Source organism: Dasypus novemcinctus, chromosome 9 (assembly GCF_030445035.2).
Source record: "Dasypus novemcinctus isolate mDasNov1 chromosome 9, mDasNov1.1.hap2, whole genome shotgun sequence".
NCBI classification, from domain to species: Eukaryota; Metazoa; Chordata; class Mammalia; order Cingulata; family Dasypodidae; genus Dasypus; species Dasypus novemcinctus.
Window position 1 is genome coordinate 85982606 of NC_080681.1, and position 19048 is coordinate 86001653.

At 37.8% G+C, this 19048-nt stretch overlaps 1 protein-coding gene across 1 annotated transcript in view; it reads left to right on the plus strand.

The window, feature by feature from the left end:
• STIL (STIL centriolar assembly protein) overlaps positions 1 to 19048 on the plus strand; it is a 93403-nt gene that overhangs the window by 55579 nt on the left and 18776 nt on the right. Inside the window, exons 13-14 of the mRNA XM_058303618.1 lie at positions 1995 to 2160; positions 16631 to 16862. Of these exons, the coding sequence (XP_058159601.1) occupies positions 1995 to 2160; positions 16631 to 16862 (398 nt within the window). The remainder of the gene's footprint in view (positions 1 to 1994; positions 2161 to 16630; positions 16863 to 19048) is intronic.

A 19048-nucleotide genomic window follows, 5' to 3' on the forward strand; every position in this document is an offset into this window, starting at 1 on the left:
CCACTGGAGTGGACCAGCCCACAAACAAAATCTTTCTATTACTGAAAGGCAATAGATGAAATACCTTTTTAAAACATACTGGGCCAGCATACAACGTGGCTGTAAGACCTCACTGGGACCTTGAATGTAATCTTGAGATCCCAGTTTCTCTTTCCCAGACCTCCTCTTAGCCCCAGATATTCCAAACAGGCCTCACCATTGGCCCCCACCATTGGTGGGACAACCAATGACAGCTGAGGCCCATTCTCTTATCATTAGGAAGGGGGAGGAATAATGAACAATTTAAAAGGTAATCATGTGAGGCAGAGCTTGCTCTCTCTGCCTAGAGGAGCCTGCACCAAATCTTGGTATGTATGTCTTTCTGTCCCATTTCTCAGCAAGCTCTGTTCTTTCCCATATCCCAAATAAATTCTTTTTACTGACCTAACTAAAAAAAATGCAGGTTAATTAATTATAGCCCTGGATGTGTATAATGTGTCTTTATTGATTTTTCTATGTGATCTCTCTAAACCTCAGTTTTCTTAACTTTAAAATGGAGAGTTAAGTGTTAATATATAAAAAGTGATCAGTGTAGGGCCTGGAGTTTAGTAAGTACTCAACAGGTTACAATTATTTTATTTATCTCTTAATTCTCATAATAACCTTAGTTTTAGGTGATATTGAGATTTGTTGTGGTTAAATAACTTTCAAAAAAACAGTAGGATTTAAACTTCTGTACACTGTATTCCAAAGCATATGCTTTCAACCTCATATTATATACATTTGCTATTTTGCATTGTTAATGTAGGTCATTTTTCTACCAACCTTAGTAGTTTATTGCTAATATTTTTCCGATTTATAATCAAGTTAACTCACTAAACTTAGTGAAATGAGTACAATAATATCATTTTTTAAAGAGAAAAAGGCTTAAAAAGCATATGACCACAGAAAAACTTGTACACAAATAAATGTTCATAGCACTTTTTTTTACAATAGCCACAAAGTGGAAAAAACCCAAATGTCCATCAACTGATGAATGGATAAACAAAATATGGAATATTTTTTAACCATAAAAACAAATGAGGTACCGATACATGTTACAACATGAATGAGCATTGAAAACATTAAGCTAATGAAAGAAGCCAGATAAAAGGCTCATATTGTATGGTTCCATTTATATGAAATGTCCAGAGTAGGCAAATCCATAGAGACAGAGTAGATTATTGGTTGCCAGGAGCTTGGTGGAGAGGGAATGGGAAGTGACAGCTAATAGGGTACAGGTTTTTTGGTGGGAGTGATAAAAATGTGTTAGAATTAGATAGTGATGATAGGTACACAACTTTGAATATACTAAAAACCACTGCTTGAAAGGGGTGCACTTTATGGTATATATGTGTGGTATCTCAATTTTTAAAAAGGGGTAGAGAGTTCTTTGTGTTAGAATCTCAGCTTTGCTACTTATTAAAGTGGCCTTGGCAAGTAACTTAATTTTTCAGTACCTCAAGTTTTCTTATCTATAATATATATTAAATAGTAGTTTCTTCTTCATTGGCTTGTGAAAATCATACATAAAATTCCATAGTGTCTAGCGAATGGAAGCTATTGTCATTAATATTGTAATAATCCGTTGTGAAATGTTCAATATTTGTTATATTGGGCCAGAGTATACCTCCAATCTTGCTTTTGATTTTGAATAGGAATAACTCATTGGCTTGAAATGTTAACTGTTCAGGCTTTTTCTCTTTCTGAGTACCAATTTTTGAGTGCTAATATAAACATCTTTATGTTTTCACTTTTAAATTTACGCTTAGCACCAAGTACCTCTTAATAACCAATGATAATGATGTTCTACTTTGAATAAGTTTCCCGTTGTGATTAGTTGAAATGTGAGAAAACATGGTTAACTATCAGTTATTTATTTATAACTGGGAGATTTTGTAATTCATAACTAAACTCTGCTGGTGAGTTGTTGATTACTTCACAGTCAGTTTGAAGTATATTTTTAATTGACACAGATTCAGCGTTTATTAGAAGCCCAATCTCTGCAGTCCTGTTCCTCTAAGACAACCATTGTTGAAGACACAGTGCAAACTGCAAGACAAATGGAGTTAGTTTCTATGGAAGCACAATCTTCCCCTGGCTTGCACATGAGAAAAAGTGTAAGCATTGCTGTGAGCACAGGTAATTTCATTTTTTTTTTATTTGTAGGAATTATTTACAAAATTTTTACATTGAAATTGGTGTATAGTACAAAGTGAACTAAAACTAAAGTGACCAGAGTATAACTTTTAAAAGTTTTTATGTAATTTTAGTCTGAAAACAGATGTGCAGTCACTTAACTCACTACATTGTTTTTGCTGCTTTTCCCAGTCTAACCCCAGAGAAGAGAATTTTTCTGTGGTTTGAGGGATCAGGGAATGTTTCATGTATGCAGTATTATTGAGCCTGGGCCTTGAAGGGTATGTAGGATTTCAGTAGGTGGCGTTGAGGGATGGGAGAACATATTGAGTAGAGAAAACATAAGTTCAGTGGGAAAACACAGAGCCCTGTGAGTTTTCCAGTTTGGCTGGGAGCTTGAAGCATACAAAAGGGATTATAGTGTGATAGGGAAAGGGATAAAAGAGGATAGCAGTAACAGCTAACATTTAAGCATTGACCATGTGCCAGGCACTATTCTAAGTATTTAGCCTGTGAATGACTGACTTAATCCGTAGAACAGCCCTTTGAAGTAGGTATAATTGTTATTATACTTTTAAAAAAGAGGAAACTAAAGCATAGAGAGGTCAAGTTGTTTGTCCAAGGTTATACTTCTTATAAGTGGCTGATTCTGTAATGAAATTCAGACAATCTGGCATCATAACATAGGCTCTTAATTACATCCTTCACAAAGTACTATTTGATAAGCAACACTGAAGGCCTTTTTTAAAAATTCAGTTAATAATGTAAATGACATGTTTATAAGTTGCTCGTCACCAGACTATGATATCTTCAAGAACATCCTTGTATCTCCAGCATCTAGCAAGTTCCTAGAGTATAGGGTGGTGGTGATAAGATTCGCTCAACTGATTGGATGTGGCATTTGAGGGAAAGGGAGGACTCAGAAGTTACTCCAGCTAAGTGAAGTATGGTGTTCTGGTTTGGATCCTAGAACAGAAAAAGGATTTTAGTGGGAAAACTGGTGAAATTCAAAGTCTACAGTTTGGATGTTGGTTTCTTGATTTTTGATGGTTGTACTATGGTAATGTAAGATGTTAACATTAGGGGAAAATGGGTAAGGAGTATCTGGGAACTCTGTTGTTAAATCTTTTTATAAATCTAAAATTATTCCAAAATTAAAAATTTAAATATGAATTAAAAATTTAAAGATGAAATAAAAAGTTAACTCCAGGATTTTAAGCCTGGATGGCAAGGGAAATGGTGGTAGCATTAAACAGGAGGAGGCGAGTTAGAGAAGCTGAGGAGAGAGGGTGAGTTCAGTCTAAACCCTTATTGAGATTGAACTATTTTTAGAAATGTGAATGGGGATATTTAAATGTCAGAAGTATAGGAGTGAATGTGGATTGATAACGAATTTGTGGGAATAGCAGAAGGAAATTAGAGGGTGGTGAATAAAAAATTAAGGAGAATAAAGGAAAGTATATCTTTATATTCTTTTTCTGGACATATGCATTATAAAGACTATGTAGAGGAGAATAAAGGAGGAGATAGCAACAACTACATGTAAATCAAAATTCAGGTACTCTTAAGTATTAGTTAAGATTCTTTGGATTCAAGTTAACATAAATCACCCTGAACCAACTTAAGCAAGGAAGGAGAATTTACTGGGAGGATAAGGGAATGTTTCATAGAAACCAAGTCTGAGGGAAGAGCTAGACTTAAGGAAAAGACTAAAACCAGAAACTGAATACATTAGGATTCTCCTGATTTTTGACGTGACTCTTTCATTCATCTCTATTTGCAGTCTGCTTTAACTGCTTCACATGTTACAATATAACTGACCCAGAACTCCAAAGTTTGTGTTATATAGTTCTAGCTATACACAAGCCAACTTACTATGCAGTACCTCAGGCCCAGTTTCAAATTTCAAGAAATAAGGGGGTCTAGGATCACATAATAAGGACATATTAGTTGGACATCCACTTCTGTGGATCACAGAGGTGATAGTTCCCAAGGAAAGCATGCATGTGTGTTGTGGAGTGATGATGGTAAAGGAAGTATTGTGAGCTAAGTAAATATATCAAAAAGTGTCAGTTTCCTCCTATATCCTCTTGTAAAACTCTGTATTAGTTCCTTATTATCTGTATCTTCCACCAAACTGTGGGTTAGCTTTTGGAGATCTGGAATACTGACTTATTCACCATAAGGTATCTCAGTACCTAACATAATGCCTGAAATATAAAAGGTACAAAATAGATGATAATTGAATGAAGTCATTTGCATGTTGGAATTGATTTTCTGAAAATTATTTGAAGCAGGTTATCAAATATGATATATAGAATTCAGATATTTTAAAACCTGACAGATTGATATTCAGAGTTATGTGCAGAAAAATAAATTATTGTCATTTAAATGGCTTCTTAGTGGCTTTTAGAAGCATGTTTACAGTGCTTCATTTCCTAAAAGTATATCTAGATATGTATTCAAGAAGAGTAGCAGTACTTATATAGCTTTTCAAAATTGTTCTTTTTACAAAACTAAAAATGTTTAATGAATTCAAAATTAAACATGCTTTTATTAATTTATTTTCATAAAATCACCCATGTCCCCTAATAATAGAAAAATTTCAGCTCATATAACAATTTTTCCCAAATTAAAATGCATATTGTTCATGATACAAAAATGATTTTGGGTGGAATACAAATGAATATTTTATAGCTTATACATATATTCTTTTTTTTTTTTTTTTTAAGATTTATTTTTATTTATTTAATTCCCCTCCCCTCCCCCGGTTGTCTGTTCTCTGTGTCTATTTGCTGCGTCTTGTTTCTTTTTTTTTTTTTTAAAGCTTTTCTCCTTTTTTTTTTTTTTTTTTTAAAGATTTATTTATTTATTTTATTTCCCCCCCTCCCCTGGTTGTCTGTTCTTGGTGTCTATTTGCTGCGTCTTGTTTCTTTGTCCGCTTCTGTTGTCGTTAGCGGCACGGGAAGTGTGGGCAGCGCCATTCCTGGGCAGGCTGCTCTTTCTTTTCACGCTGGGCGGCTTTCCTCACGGGCGCACTCCTTGCGCGTGGGGCTCCCCCACGCCCCCCACGCGGGGGACACCCTTGCGTGGCACGGCACTCCTTGCGCACATCAGCACTGCGCATGGCCAGCTCCACACGGGTCAAGGAGGCCCGGGGTTTGAACCGCGGACCTCCCATATGGTAGACGGACGCCCTAACCACTGGGCCAAAGTCCGTTTCCCCGTCTTGTTTCTTTGTGTCTTGTTTCTTTGTGTCTTGTTTCTTTGTGTCTTGTTTCTTTGTGTCTTGTTTCTTTGTCCGCTTCTGTTGTCGTCAGCGGCACGGGAAGTGTGGGCGGCGCCATTCCTCCGCAGGCTGCTCCCTCCTTCACGCTGGGCGGCTCTCCTTATGGGTGCACTCCTTGCGCGTGGGGCTCCCCTACACGGGGCCCGGCACTCCTTGCGCACATCAACACTGCGCATGGGCCAGCTCCACACGGGTCAAGGAGGCCCGGGGCTTGAACCGTGGGCCTCCCATGTGGTAGACGGACGCCCTAACCACTGGGCCAAAGTCCGTTTCCCCATATATTCTTTTTTTAAATAAGATTTTATTGAAGTATATCATACATGAACATAATCAATAAGTATATAGTAAAAGTTGTGAACTTACAAAATAAACATGCATATCATCATATATCACTCCATCACTAACACCTTGCATTGTTGTGAAACTATTAATACAAACTATGAAATAGCATCATCAAAATATTACTAACTATAATCATATGTTACATTTGGTGTATTTTTCCCCCAACCCACCCAATTAAGACCCTGTATTAGTATTATATATTTGTTATATTTCATGAGAGAATACTCTCATATTTGTACTGTTAACCACAGTCCATCTTCCACCACTGGATTTCCTGTAATATACAGTCCCATGTTTTGCACATTGAAAGGATACACTCAGTAGCTCTCAATTTCAACACAGAGTTGTACTGTCATCATCTCAGTCAATCTTAGAATGAATGTTTTCATTGCTCCAAAAGGAAAAATCCCGTATCCCCTTATACCCCCTATAATTGTATCTTAGAATTGATACATCTTCTTTGCCATTGCTACAAGAATATTACAATATTACTTTTTTTTTTTTAAGATTTATTTATTTACTCATTTCTCTCCCCTTTTCCCCACCCCCCCACCCCCCCCCACCCCCCCCCACCCCGGTTGTCTGTTCTCTTGTGTCTATTCACTGCAGCGTCGTCTTTGTCCGCTTCTGTTGTTGTCAGCCGCACGAGAATTTGTGTTTCTTTTTGTTGTGTCATCTTGTGTCAGCTCTCCGTGTGTGCGGCACCATTCTTAGGCAGGGTACACTTTCTTTCGTGCTGGGCAGCTCTCCTTACCGGCACACTCCTTGCACGTGGGGCTCCCCTATGTGGGGAATACCCCTGCGTGGCAGGGCACTCCTTGCGTGCATCAGCACTGCGCATGGGCCAGCTCCAAACAGGTCAAGGAGGCCCGGGGTTTGAACCACGGACCTCCCATGTGGTAGACTGATACCCTAACCACTAGGCCAAGTCCGTTGCCTACAATATTACTTTTAACTATTGTCCATAAGTTTCATTAGTTGTAATTTTCCCGTGTATCACCATATTCTTTTTTTTATTTTAGAAACAATTTATTGAAGTATATCATACATACATGAACCTACATAAACAATAAGTATATAGTAAAAGCTGTGGACCTACAAAACAAATATGCATAACATCATACAGGGCTCCCATACATCACCCCAGCATAATAAATACCTTGCATTTTTGTGTAACATTTGTAACAAATTATGAAAGAACATCCTCAAAGTATTATAACTAACTATAGTCCATATCTTATATTTGGAGTATTTTTCCTTCAGCCCAGCCAATTATTTTTTTGTTCATAAATCATACAGTTTATCTAAAGTGTCCTATCAGTGGCATTTGGTATAATCAGGCTGTGCATTCATCACTTCAGTCAACCTTAGAGCATTTTCATGACACCAAGAAAACCCATTATCGTGCCCAAATGCTAACACTACTAATTACAAATCCTATGATGTACTTTCACCATTTCTATTCATTTCCAAACATTTACAAACAACTTTTTAACAATTCTGCACAGATTAAAGCTCAGTTTTCCATTCTTTAACCAAATTCTTTTCTCTGGTGACTTATATTCTAGCTATTAACTGCATGAGTTGTCATATGCTATATGACTTCATTTTTTCCTCCAGCTGCATAATATTCCATCATCATGTGTGTACACCACGGTTTATCCATTCATCAGTGGATGAACACCTGGGTTGTTTCTATCTCTTTGCAATTGTGAACAATGTTAGTATGAACATCAGTGTTGCAGATGTCTGTTCGTGTTACTGCTCTCAGTTCTTCTGGGTATATACCTAGTAACGGTATTGCCAGGTCACATGGTAGATCTATATCTAACTTCCTTAGGAACCGCCAAACAGACTTCCACGGGGGCTGTACCATTCTAAATTCCTACCAGCAGTGAATAAGTGTTCCTGTCTCTCTACATCCTTTCCAACATTTGTAGTTTTCTGTTTTGTTAATAGTGACCATTCTAGTAGTTGTGAAATGATACTTCATTTGTAACTTTTATTTGCATTTCCCTAATAGCCAGTGATGCTGAGTATTTTTTCATCATTTGTATTTCTTCCTTGGAAAAATGTCTGTTCAGGTCTTTTGCCCATTTTTTAATCGGGTCATTTATCTTTTTATTTTTGAGTTAAAGGATCTCTTTATATATCATGGATATTAGATCCTTGTTGGATGTGTGATTTCCAAATATTCTTTCCCATTGAGTAGGCTGCCTTTTTACCTTTTTTACAAAATCCTTTGATGTGCAGAAGTGTTTAATTTTGAGAAGGTCCCATTTATCTATTTTTCCTTTTGTTGCTTGTGCTTTGGGTTTAAGATTTAAGAGACCCCCACCTCCTACTTACAAGGTCTTGTAGATGTTTCCCTACATTATCTTCTAGGAGTTTTATGGTCCTGATATTTATGGTTAGGGCTTTGATCCATTTTGAGTTGATTGTTATATAGGGAGTGAGATAGGTTCCTCTTTCATTCTCTTGGTTATGGATAGGTTCCTCTTTCATTCTCTTGGTTATGGATATCTAGTTCTCCCGGCACCATTTATTGGAGAGACTGTTCTATCCCAGAAAAGTGGACTTCATGGGCTTATTGAAAATCACTTGACCATAGAAGTGAGGGTCTATTTCTCAATTCCCAATTTGATCCCACCGATCTATGTGTCTGTCTTTATGCCAATACCATGCTGTTTTGACCACTGTAGTTTTATTTATTTATTTTTTTTTAAGATTTATTTATTTAATCCCCCCCCTCCCCCCGGTTGTCTGTTCTCTGTGTCTATTTGCTGCGTCTTGTTTCTTTGTCTGCTTCTGTTGTCGTCAGCGGCACGGGAAATGTGGGCGGCGCCATTCCTGGGCAGGCTGCACTTTCTTTCGCGCTGGGCGGCTCTCCTTATGGGGCGCACTCCTTGTGCGTGGGGCTCCCCTACGCGGGGGACACCCCTGTGTGGTAGGGCACTCCTTGCGCGCATCAGCACTGCGCATGGGCCAGCTCCACACGGGTCAAGGAGGCCTGGGGTTTGAACCGTGGACCTCCCATGTGGTAGACGGATGCCCTAACCACTGGGCTAAATCCGTTTCCCACCACTGTAGTTTTATAATGCATTTCAAGGTCAGGGAGCATGAGTCCTCCAACTTAGCTCTTCTTTTTTTAGGATGTTTTTGGCTACTTGGGGGGCTCTTTTCCCTCCCAAATAGATTTGGTAATTGACTTTTCTATTTCTGTAAACTAGGCTGTTGGAAATTTGATTGATATTGCATTGAATCTATAAATCAATTTGGGTTGAATCGACATCTTCACAATGTTTAATCTTCAAGTCCATGAGCACTGAATGCCCTTCCATTTGTTTAGGTCGTCTTTGATTTCATTTAGCAGTGTTTTGTAGTTGTCTGAATACAGATCCTTTACCTTCCTGGCTAAATTAATTCCTAGATATTTGAGTCTTTTTGTTGCTTTTGTAAATGGAATTTTTTTTCTTAATTTCTTCCTCAGTTTGCTCATTGCTAATATATAGAAACACTACAGTTTTTGCATGTTGAGCTTGTATCCTGCCGCTTTGCTGAACTCATTTATTAGCTCAAGTAGCTTTGTTGTAGATGTCTCAGGATTTTCTAACTATAGAATCATGTCATTTGTGAATAGTGAGTTTTACTTCCTTTTTTCAATATGGATGCCTTTTAGAATTCTTGCCTATGCTCTAGCTAGAACTTGTAGCACAATGTTGAATAACGGTGGTGAGAGTGGGCATCCTTGTCTTGTTCCTGATCTTAGAGGGAAAGCTTTCAACCTCTACCCATTGAGTATGATGTTAGCTGTGGGATTTTCTTATATGCCCTTTATTACATTGAGAAACTTTTCCTTTTATACTTATCTTTTGAAGCAATTTGATCAAGAAAACCTGTATTTTGTTGAATGCCTTTTCTGCATTAATCGAGGCAATTGCATTTTTTTCCCTTCAATTTGTTAATGTGGTGTATTCTATTAATTGATTTTCTTATGTTTAACCACCCATGCATACCAGAAATAACCCACTTGATCATGATATATAATTTTTGTTTTTTTTTTTTACATTTCTCAACTAAATGTACTAGATACATATAAAAAATTTTTTTTAATCATACAGTTTGTTCAAAATATATTTGGTTCAGAGTAACACAATCATATAGCATATGTCCTTTTGTGTCTGGCTTGCTTCACTCAACATAATGTCTTCCAGGTTCATCCATGCTGTCATATGTTTTACAACTTCATTTCTTCTTACAGCTGCATAATATTCCATTGTGTGAATACATCACAGTTTGTTTATCCACTCATTGGCTGATGGACACCTAGGTTGTTTCCAACTTTTGGCAATCATGAATAATGCCGCTACGAACATTGGTGTGCAGGTGTCTTGTTTGTGTCACTGCTCTCAGTTCTTCTGGGTATATACCCAGTAGTGGTATTGCAGGGTCACATGGGAAGTCTATATTCAACTTCGTTAGGAACTGCCAAACAGTCTTCCACATTGGCTGTACCATTCTGCTTTCCCACCAACTGTGAATAAGTGTTCCTGTCTCTCCACATCCTCTCCAACACTTGTAGTTCTCTGTCTTTTTAACAGTGACCATTCTGATTGGTGTGAAATGATATCTCATTGTACTTTTGATTTGCATTTCCCTAATCATTAGTGATGCTAAGCATTTTTCATGTGTTTTTTTTTTTTTTTGCTATTTGTATTTCTTCTTTGGACAAATATCTGTTCAGGTCTTTTGCCCATTTTTCAATTGGGTCGTTTCTCTTTTTATTGTTGAATTGTAACATCTCTTTATATATACTAGATATTATCGCAGACATGTGATTTCCAAATATTTTCTCCCATTGAGTCAGTTGCCTTCTCACCCTTTTGACAAAGTCCTGGGAGGTGCAAAAGTGTTTGATTTTGAGGAGGTCCCATTTATCTGTTTTTTCTTTTGTTGCGTGTGCTTTGGGTGTAAGGTCCAAGAAACCACCACCTACCACAAGGTCTTTAAGATGTTTCCCTACATTTTCTTCTAGTAATTTTATGGTCCTGGCCTTTATATTTAGGTCTTTGATCCATTTTGAGTTGATTCTTGTATAGGGAGTGAAATAGGGATCCTCTTTCATTCTTTTGGTTATAGATATCCAGTTCTCCTAGCACCATTTGTTGAAGAGATTGTTTTGTCCCATTAACATAAACTTGGTAGGTTTATCAAAAACCAATTCACCATATAGGTGAGCATTTATTTTTGTACACTCAATTCTATTCCACTGATCTATGTGTCTCTCTTTATGCCAGTACTGTGCTGTTTTGACCACTGTAGCTTTGTAATATATTTCAAGGTCAGGCAGTGAAATTCCTCCCATGTAGCTATATTTTAGAATGTTTTTGACTATTCGGGTGCACTTTCTCTTCCAAATGAATTTGGTTATTCCTTTTTCTAATTCTGTAAAATAGAATGTTGGAATTTTGATTGATATTGCAGTGAATCTATAAATCAGTTTGGGTAAGATCGACATCTTCATGATATTTATTATTCCAATCCATGAACATGGAATGTCTTTCCATTTGTTGAGGCCTTTCAAAATTTCTTTTAGCATTGCTTCATGGTTTTCTGTGTGTACTTCTTTGGTTAAATTAATTCTTAGGTATATAATTGTTTTTTATGCTATTGGATTCAATATGCAAGTATTTTGTTGAGAATTTTTACACCAATGGTCATTAGAGAGATTGGCCTGTAATTTTCTTTTCTTGTAGTATCTTTATCTGGCTTTGGTATTAGGGTGATGTTGGCTTCATAAAATGTGTTGGGTAATTTTCCCTCCTTTTCAAATTTCTGGGGGCATTTAAAAAGGATTGGTATTAATTCTTCTTGTAATGGTTGATAGTATTCACCTGTGGAGTCATCTGGTCCTGGACTTTTTCTTTCTTGGAGGATTTTGATGACTGATTCAATATCTGCTTGTGATTTTTTTTTTTTTTTAACTTCCTGTACTTCTTGTAGAGTCAGTGTAGGTTGTTTGTTCATTTCTAGGAATTTTTCCATTTCACCTAGGTTGTGTAATTTGTTGGCATACAATTTCTCATAATATCCTCTTATGATTCTTTTTATTTCCATGGATTCAGTAATAATGTCCTCTCTTCATTCCTGATTTTTTTTTGTATTTGCATCTTCTCTCTTTTTCTTCATTAGTCTTGTTAAGGGTTTGTCAATTTATTGATATTTCTCAGAAAATGAGTTTTTGGTTTTGTTGATTTTCCCTTTTCTCAATTTCATTTATTTCTGCTCTTTGTTATTTTTTTTCTTTCTGCTTGCTTTGGGATTGGTTTGCTGTTCTTTTTCTAGTTTATCTAGTTGTTCTGTTAGTTCTTTGACTTTAGTTCTTTTTTAATGTAGGCAAGAGTGTGTTGTTTAGCCTCCATATATTTGCAAATTTTTTTCTTTCCCACCTGTTATTTCTTTCCAGTTTCATTCCATTATGATTATATTAGGTGCTCTGTATAAGTTCAGTCTTATCGAATTTATTGAGAGCTGTGTTGTGGCCCAACATTTTGTCTAACCTGGAGAAAAGAAAGATCCATGAGCACTTGAGAAGAATGTATAACCCACCAATTTGGGGTGCAATGTTCTGTATATGTCTGTCAGGTCCAGCTCATTTATTCAAGTTCTTTGTTTCTTTGTTTCTTTTTTGATCTTCTGTCTAGTTGTTCTGTCTGTTAATGTGAGTGGTGTGTTGATGTCTCCAACTATTATTATAGAGACATCTGTTTTTCCTTTTAGTTTTGCCATAGTTTGCCTTATGTATTTTAGCACAGCCTGGTTAGGTGTGTAGATATTTATAACTGTTACTCCTTCCTGGTGGATTGTCCTTTTTATTGATATATAATAGCCTTCTGTATCTCTTAACTTTTTGCATTTAAAGTCTGTTTTGTCTGACACCAGCATAGCTACTCCTGACCTCTTTTGGTTACTATTTGTATGAAATATATTTTTCCAACCTTTCACTTTCAGTCTGTTTGCATCCTTGGGTCTAAGGCGAATCTCCTGCAGACAGCATATGTATGGATCATGTTTTCTTATCCATTCTGTCAGTCTGTGTCTTTTGATTTGGGGACTTTAGTCCATTAACATTTAATGTTATTACTGCAAAGTCTTTAATTCAGCCATTTTATCCTTTGGCTTTCATATGTCATATTGTTTTTTTGTCCATCTTTTTACCTTTTTGGTTACCCTTTCTGATAGTCTTCACTCTTCAGTCTCCTCCAAGCCTTTCTCTCTTGTCTTGTCTTTTCTGGCTGCAGAGCTCCCTTTAGTGTTTCCTGCACATCTGGATTCTTGTTTATGAACTCTCTTAGTTTATGTTTATCTATAAATATTTTAAGTTCACCTTCATATTTGAAGGATAGTTTTGCTGAATAAAGAATTCTTGGCTGGCAGTTTTTCTCTTTCAGTACCATAATTATATCACACTGCCTTCTCATCTCTATGATTTCTGAAGAGAAATCCACACTAAGTCTTATTGGTCTTCCCTTGTATGTGATGTTCTACTTTTCCCTTGCTTTCAGAATCTTCTTTGGCATTTGGCATCCTGCTTATTTTGTGTCTTGGGGTAGATCTATTTAGATTTATTCCAATTGGAGTATACTGTGCTTCCTGGACATGTATATTCATGCCTTTCATGAGCGTTGGGAAGTTTTCAGCCTTTTTTTCCTCAAATACTCTTTCTGCCCCTTTTCCCTTCTGGAACTCCCATAACATATATGTTGTTGTTTTTCATGTTATCATGCAACTTCTTGAGCCTCCACTCAGTGTTTTCCATTCCTTTCTCCCTCTGTTCTTTTTTTTTTTTTTAATTTTTTAAAAATTTATTTCTCTCCCCTTCCCCCCCCCCCCAGGTTGTCTGCTCTCTGTGTCCTCTCGCTGTGTGTTCTTCTCTGACCACTTCTATCCTTATCAGCGGCACCGGGAATCTGTGTTTCTTTTTGTTGGGTCCTCTTGTTGTGTCAGCTCTCCATGTGTGCGGCACCATTCTTGGGCAGGCTGCACTTTCTTTTGCACTGGGCATCTCTCCTTACAGGATGCACTCCTTGTGCGTGGGGCTCCCCTACGCGGGGGACATCCCTGCGTGGCACAGCACCTCTTGTGCACATCAGCGCTGCTCATGGGCTAGCTCCATACAGGTCAAGGAGGCCCGGGGTTTGAGCTGCAGACCTCCCATGTGGTAGGTGGACACCCTATCCATTGGGCCAAGTCCACTTCCCACTCTGTTCTTTCTCTTCAGTTTCAGTTGTTCTTTCCTCTATGTCAATGATTCTTTTTCCCATTATTTCAAACCTGCTATTGTGTACCTCTGTCATATATTTAATCACTTATTGTGTCTTTCATTCCCATAAGCTTTTTATTTTTCTATCCAAGATTTCAAAATTTTCTTTGTGCTCACCCAGTATCTTTTTTTTTTTTAAGAATTATTTTATTTCTTTCTCTCCATTCTCCCCCCCCCCCCCCAGTTGTCAGCTCTCTGTATCCATATGTGTTCCTCTATGTCCGCTTCTATTCTTGACAGTGGCACCGGGAATCTGTGTCTCATTTTTGTTGTTGTTGTTGTTGAGTCATCTTGCTGTGTCAGCTCTCCATGTGTACAGCACCATTCCCGGGCAGGCTGAACTTTCTTTCACGCTGGGCGGCTCTCCTTACAGGGCGCACTCCTTGCGCGTGGGGCTCCCCTACTTGGAGGACATCCCTGCATGGCACGGCACTCCTTGTGCGCATCAGCACTGTGCATGGGCCAGCTCCACACAGGCCAAGGAGGCCCTGGGTTTGAACCATGGACCTCCCATGTGGTAGGCCAGTGTCATCGTATGTCTTTTTTTTTTTTTTAGGCTAGTGAAAAGAATTTATTGGGAAATGGAAAAGGACAGAGCTTGCTGAGAAGTGGAAGAGAAGGATGAAAATACACACAGATTTGGTGGCAGGCTCTTTTAAGCAGAGAGAGGCTTCTTAATGCCTTTAGCTATGCTGTTCTTGAACGCCATGATTTGATTTAGGGGATTTTTGTGAACTTCACAGAGTAGCTGTTTCAAGGCCCGTGTCTCATTTGGAGCTTTGGTTTGTTCATTTGCTTGAGTCATAATCTTCCTTTTTCTTTGTATGGCTTATAATATTTTTTTGCTGATGTCTAGGCATCTGATTCTGATGCTGAGTTTACTCTGATGTTCAGTTTCTCTTGCCTAGGGATTTACTGTTAAGTAGCTCTGTGCTACCACTGTTGACTCTTGGTTCAATCTGTTCTAGATATTTAGGATTGCCCCTGTTTAACTGTTCAACACAGGGCTAAGGACCCAGTAATGAGGTACAGACCAGTTTCCAAGGGCTTTGGAAAGCGTCACAGTAAAGACACCTGCTGACTTCTCTTATTTGTTATTTTTTCCTTTTTCGTGCACTTTTCTGGTATGGCCAGCAGATGGTGCTCTTTGGCAGACCTCTCAGCTTAACCTGAGGTACTAGGTGGGAATGCATTCAGTGTAACTCCTCAGGCAGTGCAGTGCAGAAGCACTGTCCTCAGGACTGGCCGAGCCTCACAAACAGACTCTCAGAGGCTCTTCTCCACCCTTGACTCACCACACCCTCCTCCTTCCACCTCTTCATCAGCCAGCAGGAGACTGTAAGTAGGATGTTTGAGAAGGCAAAATATCTTTAGTTCTCTGGGCAAACTATGTTGCGGCCCCTCCTCTCTCCCCCCCACCCCCCGTCCTGGAAGTGTTGGACCTCTCCACTGCAGGAGACCAAGTTCTCAGGCCAAAATCTGAATGCTGCAGGCTGTGTCCCTCCCTCTCCCCTTTCTTGGGGAAGAGGACCCCAGCAACCCTCAGTCCTCAGCTGCTGCAGTTCCAGACTTCTGTTTGCTCCATAGGTGGGAGGAAAGGGGCCCACTGCTGCTTTTGCAGCTCTACTTACAGGATTTTTCAGTCGGCTTCAACTCCTTTCCTTCTCCCCTGCTCTTCTGGGTGGTGTCTTGCCTTCCCCTTGTGTCCTGAGCCCCAGAGCAGGCTTTCAGATGGTCTCCACCTATCCTCTATTTTTTTCTGGGAGAAAAGTGGTATCTCCCCCTACCTAATCTTCCATCTTCCCGGAAATGCATATGTATTTTTTTATAAGTATTGAAAAATATAACTGTCACATCAAATAAATGATTTCATAAATGTTATCATTTTGAGGCTAGGTAAAAACGTGTTGATTTCAAGAAAAACATAAGCAAATAATAATATACGTACATAACTGCAAATATTGTGATGTGATATTGTAAAGTTTGAGAAACAGCTGATACATGAGACAATGCCAGGGAAGTCAGATATTCTGTGTTCTTGAGCCTTTGTTTCTATCAAAACTACCAGGCATTGTAAATAACTGCCTGTTATACATCTAATGCAACTCTTATGTAGTCTCATAAGTTGTGTGTTTAGGGATCAAAATCAGTGCCTGGACATTTGTGTTTTATATATTTTCTCCTGTTATTCAAAACAGCACTTTTGAATAACAGACCCCTAACCCCTAAATTGTATTCAGATCCTTACTGTGCAAAGCAGATAAACTGAGAGCCACTCCTCTTGAAGAGGCTCGTGTTTGGGCAGGGCCCAGGATGTCACCTTCCCCTTTATCCCTCAGCTTTCTATCTTTCCACCCTTTCCCTTCCCTTTAGTGGCACTTCTGAGGAAATACAATCTGAAAACAGTTCTAGGTAACTGCAGTAAAGTAATGTAGCTAGTCTTAACGAAAGTTTGTCAAGTAATTGTTTTTAATAGTTGAATGCTTGTTTAAATATCTACTAAATCCTTTAACCACCAGGTGCTAGCTTATTTTGGAATGCAGGAGGAGATGCTCAAGAACCTGAGTCTCAGATGAAGCAAGATGATACCAAGATTTCCAGTGAGGACATGAATTTTTCTGTTGATATTAATAATGAAACCACAAGTCGTCCTGGCAGTGCATCTTCATTAAAAGCAGTTGATATTCCCAGTTTTGAAGAGAGCAACATTGCTGTGGAAGATGAATGTAATCAACCACCCTCTGTGTCCAAGTAAGGACTCTTTGATTCAGTATATAATTGTGCTTCTTTTTTCTTTCTAAATTAGAATAGTCTTTTGGTCTTCTTTTACTAATTCAAAAACTATTTGTTTTTTAAATGTATCTTCATTGGTGCCTTCGCCTGATGTGATTCTTATGTAACTGACTTTCTAGGATCATTCCCAGATGTCAGTCATCAGATGTGTTAACAGTCTAGCTGAATCAGAAACATTTGAAGAATACTTGAAAAATGCATATTCTCAGGTCTTACCTTAGAGATTCTGATATACTAGTTCCCAGACAGAGATAGGGCCCCAAATTTTGTCATTTTTAAAGGTTCACCATGTTGCAGTTATATATAAAAGAGTCTATTTTTGAGATATACAGTCTGAATATATATGAAATGATATATCTGGTGTTTGCTTAAATAACACAGTAGGAGATGAAATGGTTAGGGGTATAGTTGAAACAAGATTGACTCTGAGTTTGTAATTGTTGAAACTGATGTAGTATATGGTGGTTTGTTAAACTATTCCCTCTTCTTTTGTGTTCAAAATTTTTCACTATAAATTTTCCATTAAAGAAAAGTAGTCCTGATTTATTAAGATCCTTGGCAAATTTGCAAGCAAATTCAGTAAATATTCTTTTAACTTCTGGTATGTGTTATCACAGAACTAGAGATAGAGCAGTAAGTTTGACAATGCTCCTAACCTCATGGAATTTGCATGAGTAAAGGAAACAAACATAAGCATTAATTAATGTTTTCATATGATGGTAACTACTCTGAAGAAATCCAGGATAAGGGAGTGTAACTGGTATGGTAGAATGGAAGGGAGGGTAAATATTAAGTAAGTAGGGGGTGAAGGAAGCCTTTTCTGAGGAGGTGACCATGCGAGCAGCGACCTGAATGATGAAAAGGAACCAGCCATGAGAAGATCTGGGAGAAGAATGTTCCAAGTGTAGGAAATGGCAAATGTAAAGGCTCTGAGGTTTGCCTGAGTTTGATAGTTCCAGCAACAAGCAGGAAACCAGTGTGGCTGGACATGGTGACTGAGAAGGGAGGATGGAGGAAATGAGGTCAGCAATATAGTCAAGAGACAAATTATAGAGGGCTTTGTGTGATAATGAAAGGAGTTTTGAATGTATTCCATATTCATTAAAGCCAATGGAGTATTTTAGACAGTGGAATGATATAATCTGATTTTCATTTTAAAAGAATATTTTAGTTTTATGGAGAATGAACTGAAGGGGGTTAAGACTGGAGCTAGGGAGATTGGTTAGTAGACTAGAGATCAAACAAAATGAAAGTGGCCTGAAATTATGGCAGAAGTGGTGGAAGGGATCAGATGTAGGATAAATTCTGATGGTAGAGGAATAATTTTACATCACAGGGTAAAATCACATTAAATAGTTAAAAGAGGTGATCTTGTTAGTGGGGTAGAGTGGGGTGGTATGGGGCAGGCAGTGGATTATTTTATATGCCTTATGATAATATTTGACATTTTTAATTAACTGATTATAGTAAAGATTAAGACAATAAACATGCCTCTCCAGGGAGCCTGTGTAGCTTAAGTGGTGAGTACCAGCATACCACATACAAGTTCCTGGGTTTCATCTCTGGCCCCAGTACCTAAAAGAATTTAATAAATAAATAAATAAATAAATAAATAAATAAATAAATAAACATGCCCTCCAGAAAACTACAGAAAAACATTTATCCTCTTATTTCATATAGTATGTGTTTTAATCATGAAATTCAATTTTGTACTCATAATATGTACCTCAGTGTATGTATTAAAAAGATCTTTTGTGTATGTCTCCCCCTCTAAATTGAGTTCCTAGAGAGTAGAGGTCATAATTACTGATGTATCTTGGGTTTTTGTGAATGTTTACTGACATGAAGAGCAATTTGGGGTGAACCATGATCATCTACATTTTATCTGGATTATTTATAGAAACTGAGGACAAAGAACAATAAACTGTGTTTATTTTATTTATCTTTGTTAATTTAATTCCATAAACTGTAGACTACCTTCTAGAATTATGGATTTTTTTTCCCCTTCTGAAATAGTTTAATAGTTTTAAAGGCAGAACTTTAAAAATCTCAGATCCTGGGAGCTGGTGTAACTCTGGTTGAACACCTGCTTACTATGTATAAGGTCCTGGGTTCAATCCCTGGTACCTCCTTAAAAAAAAAAT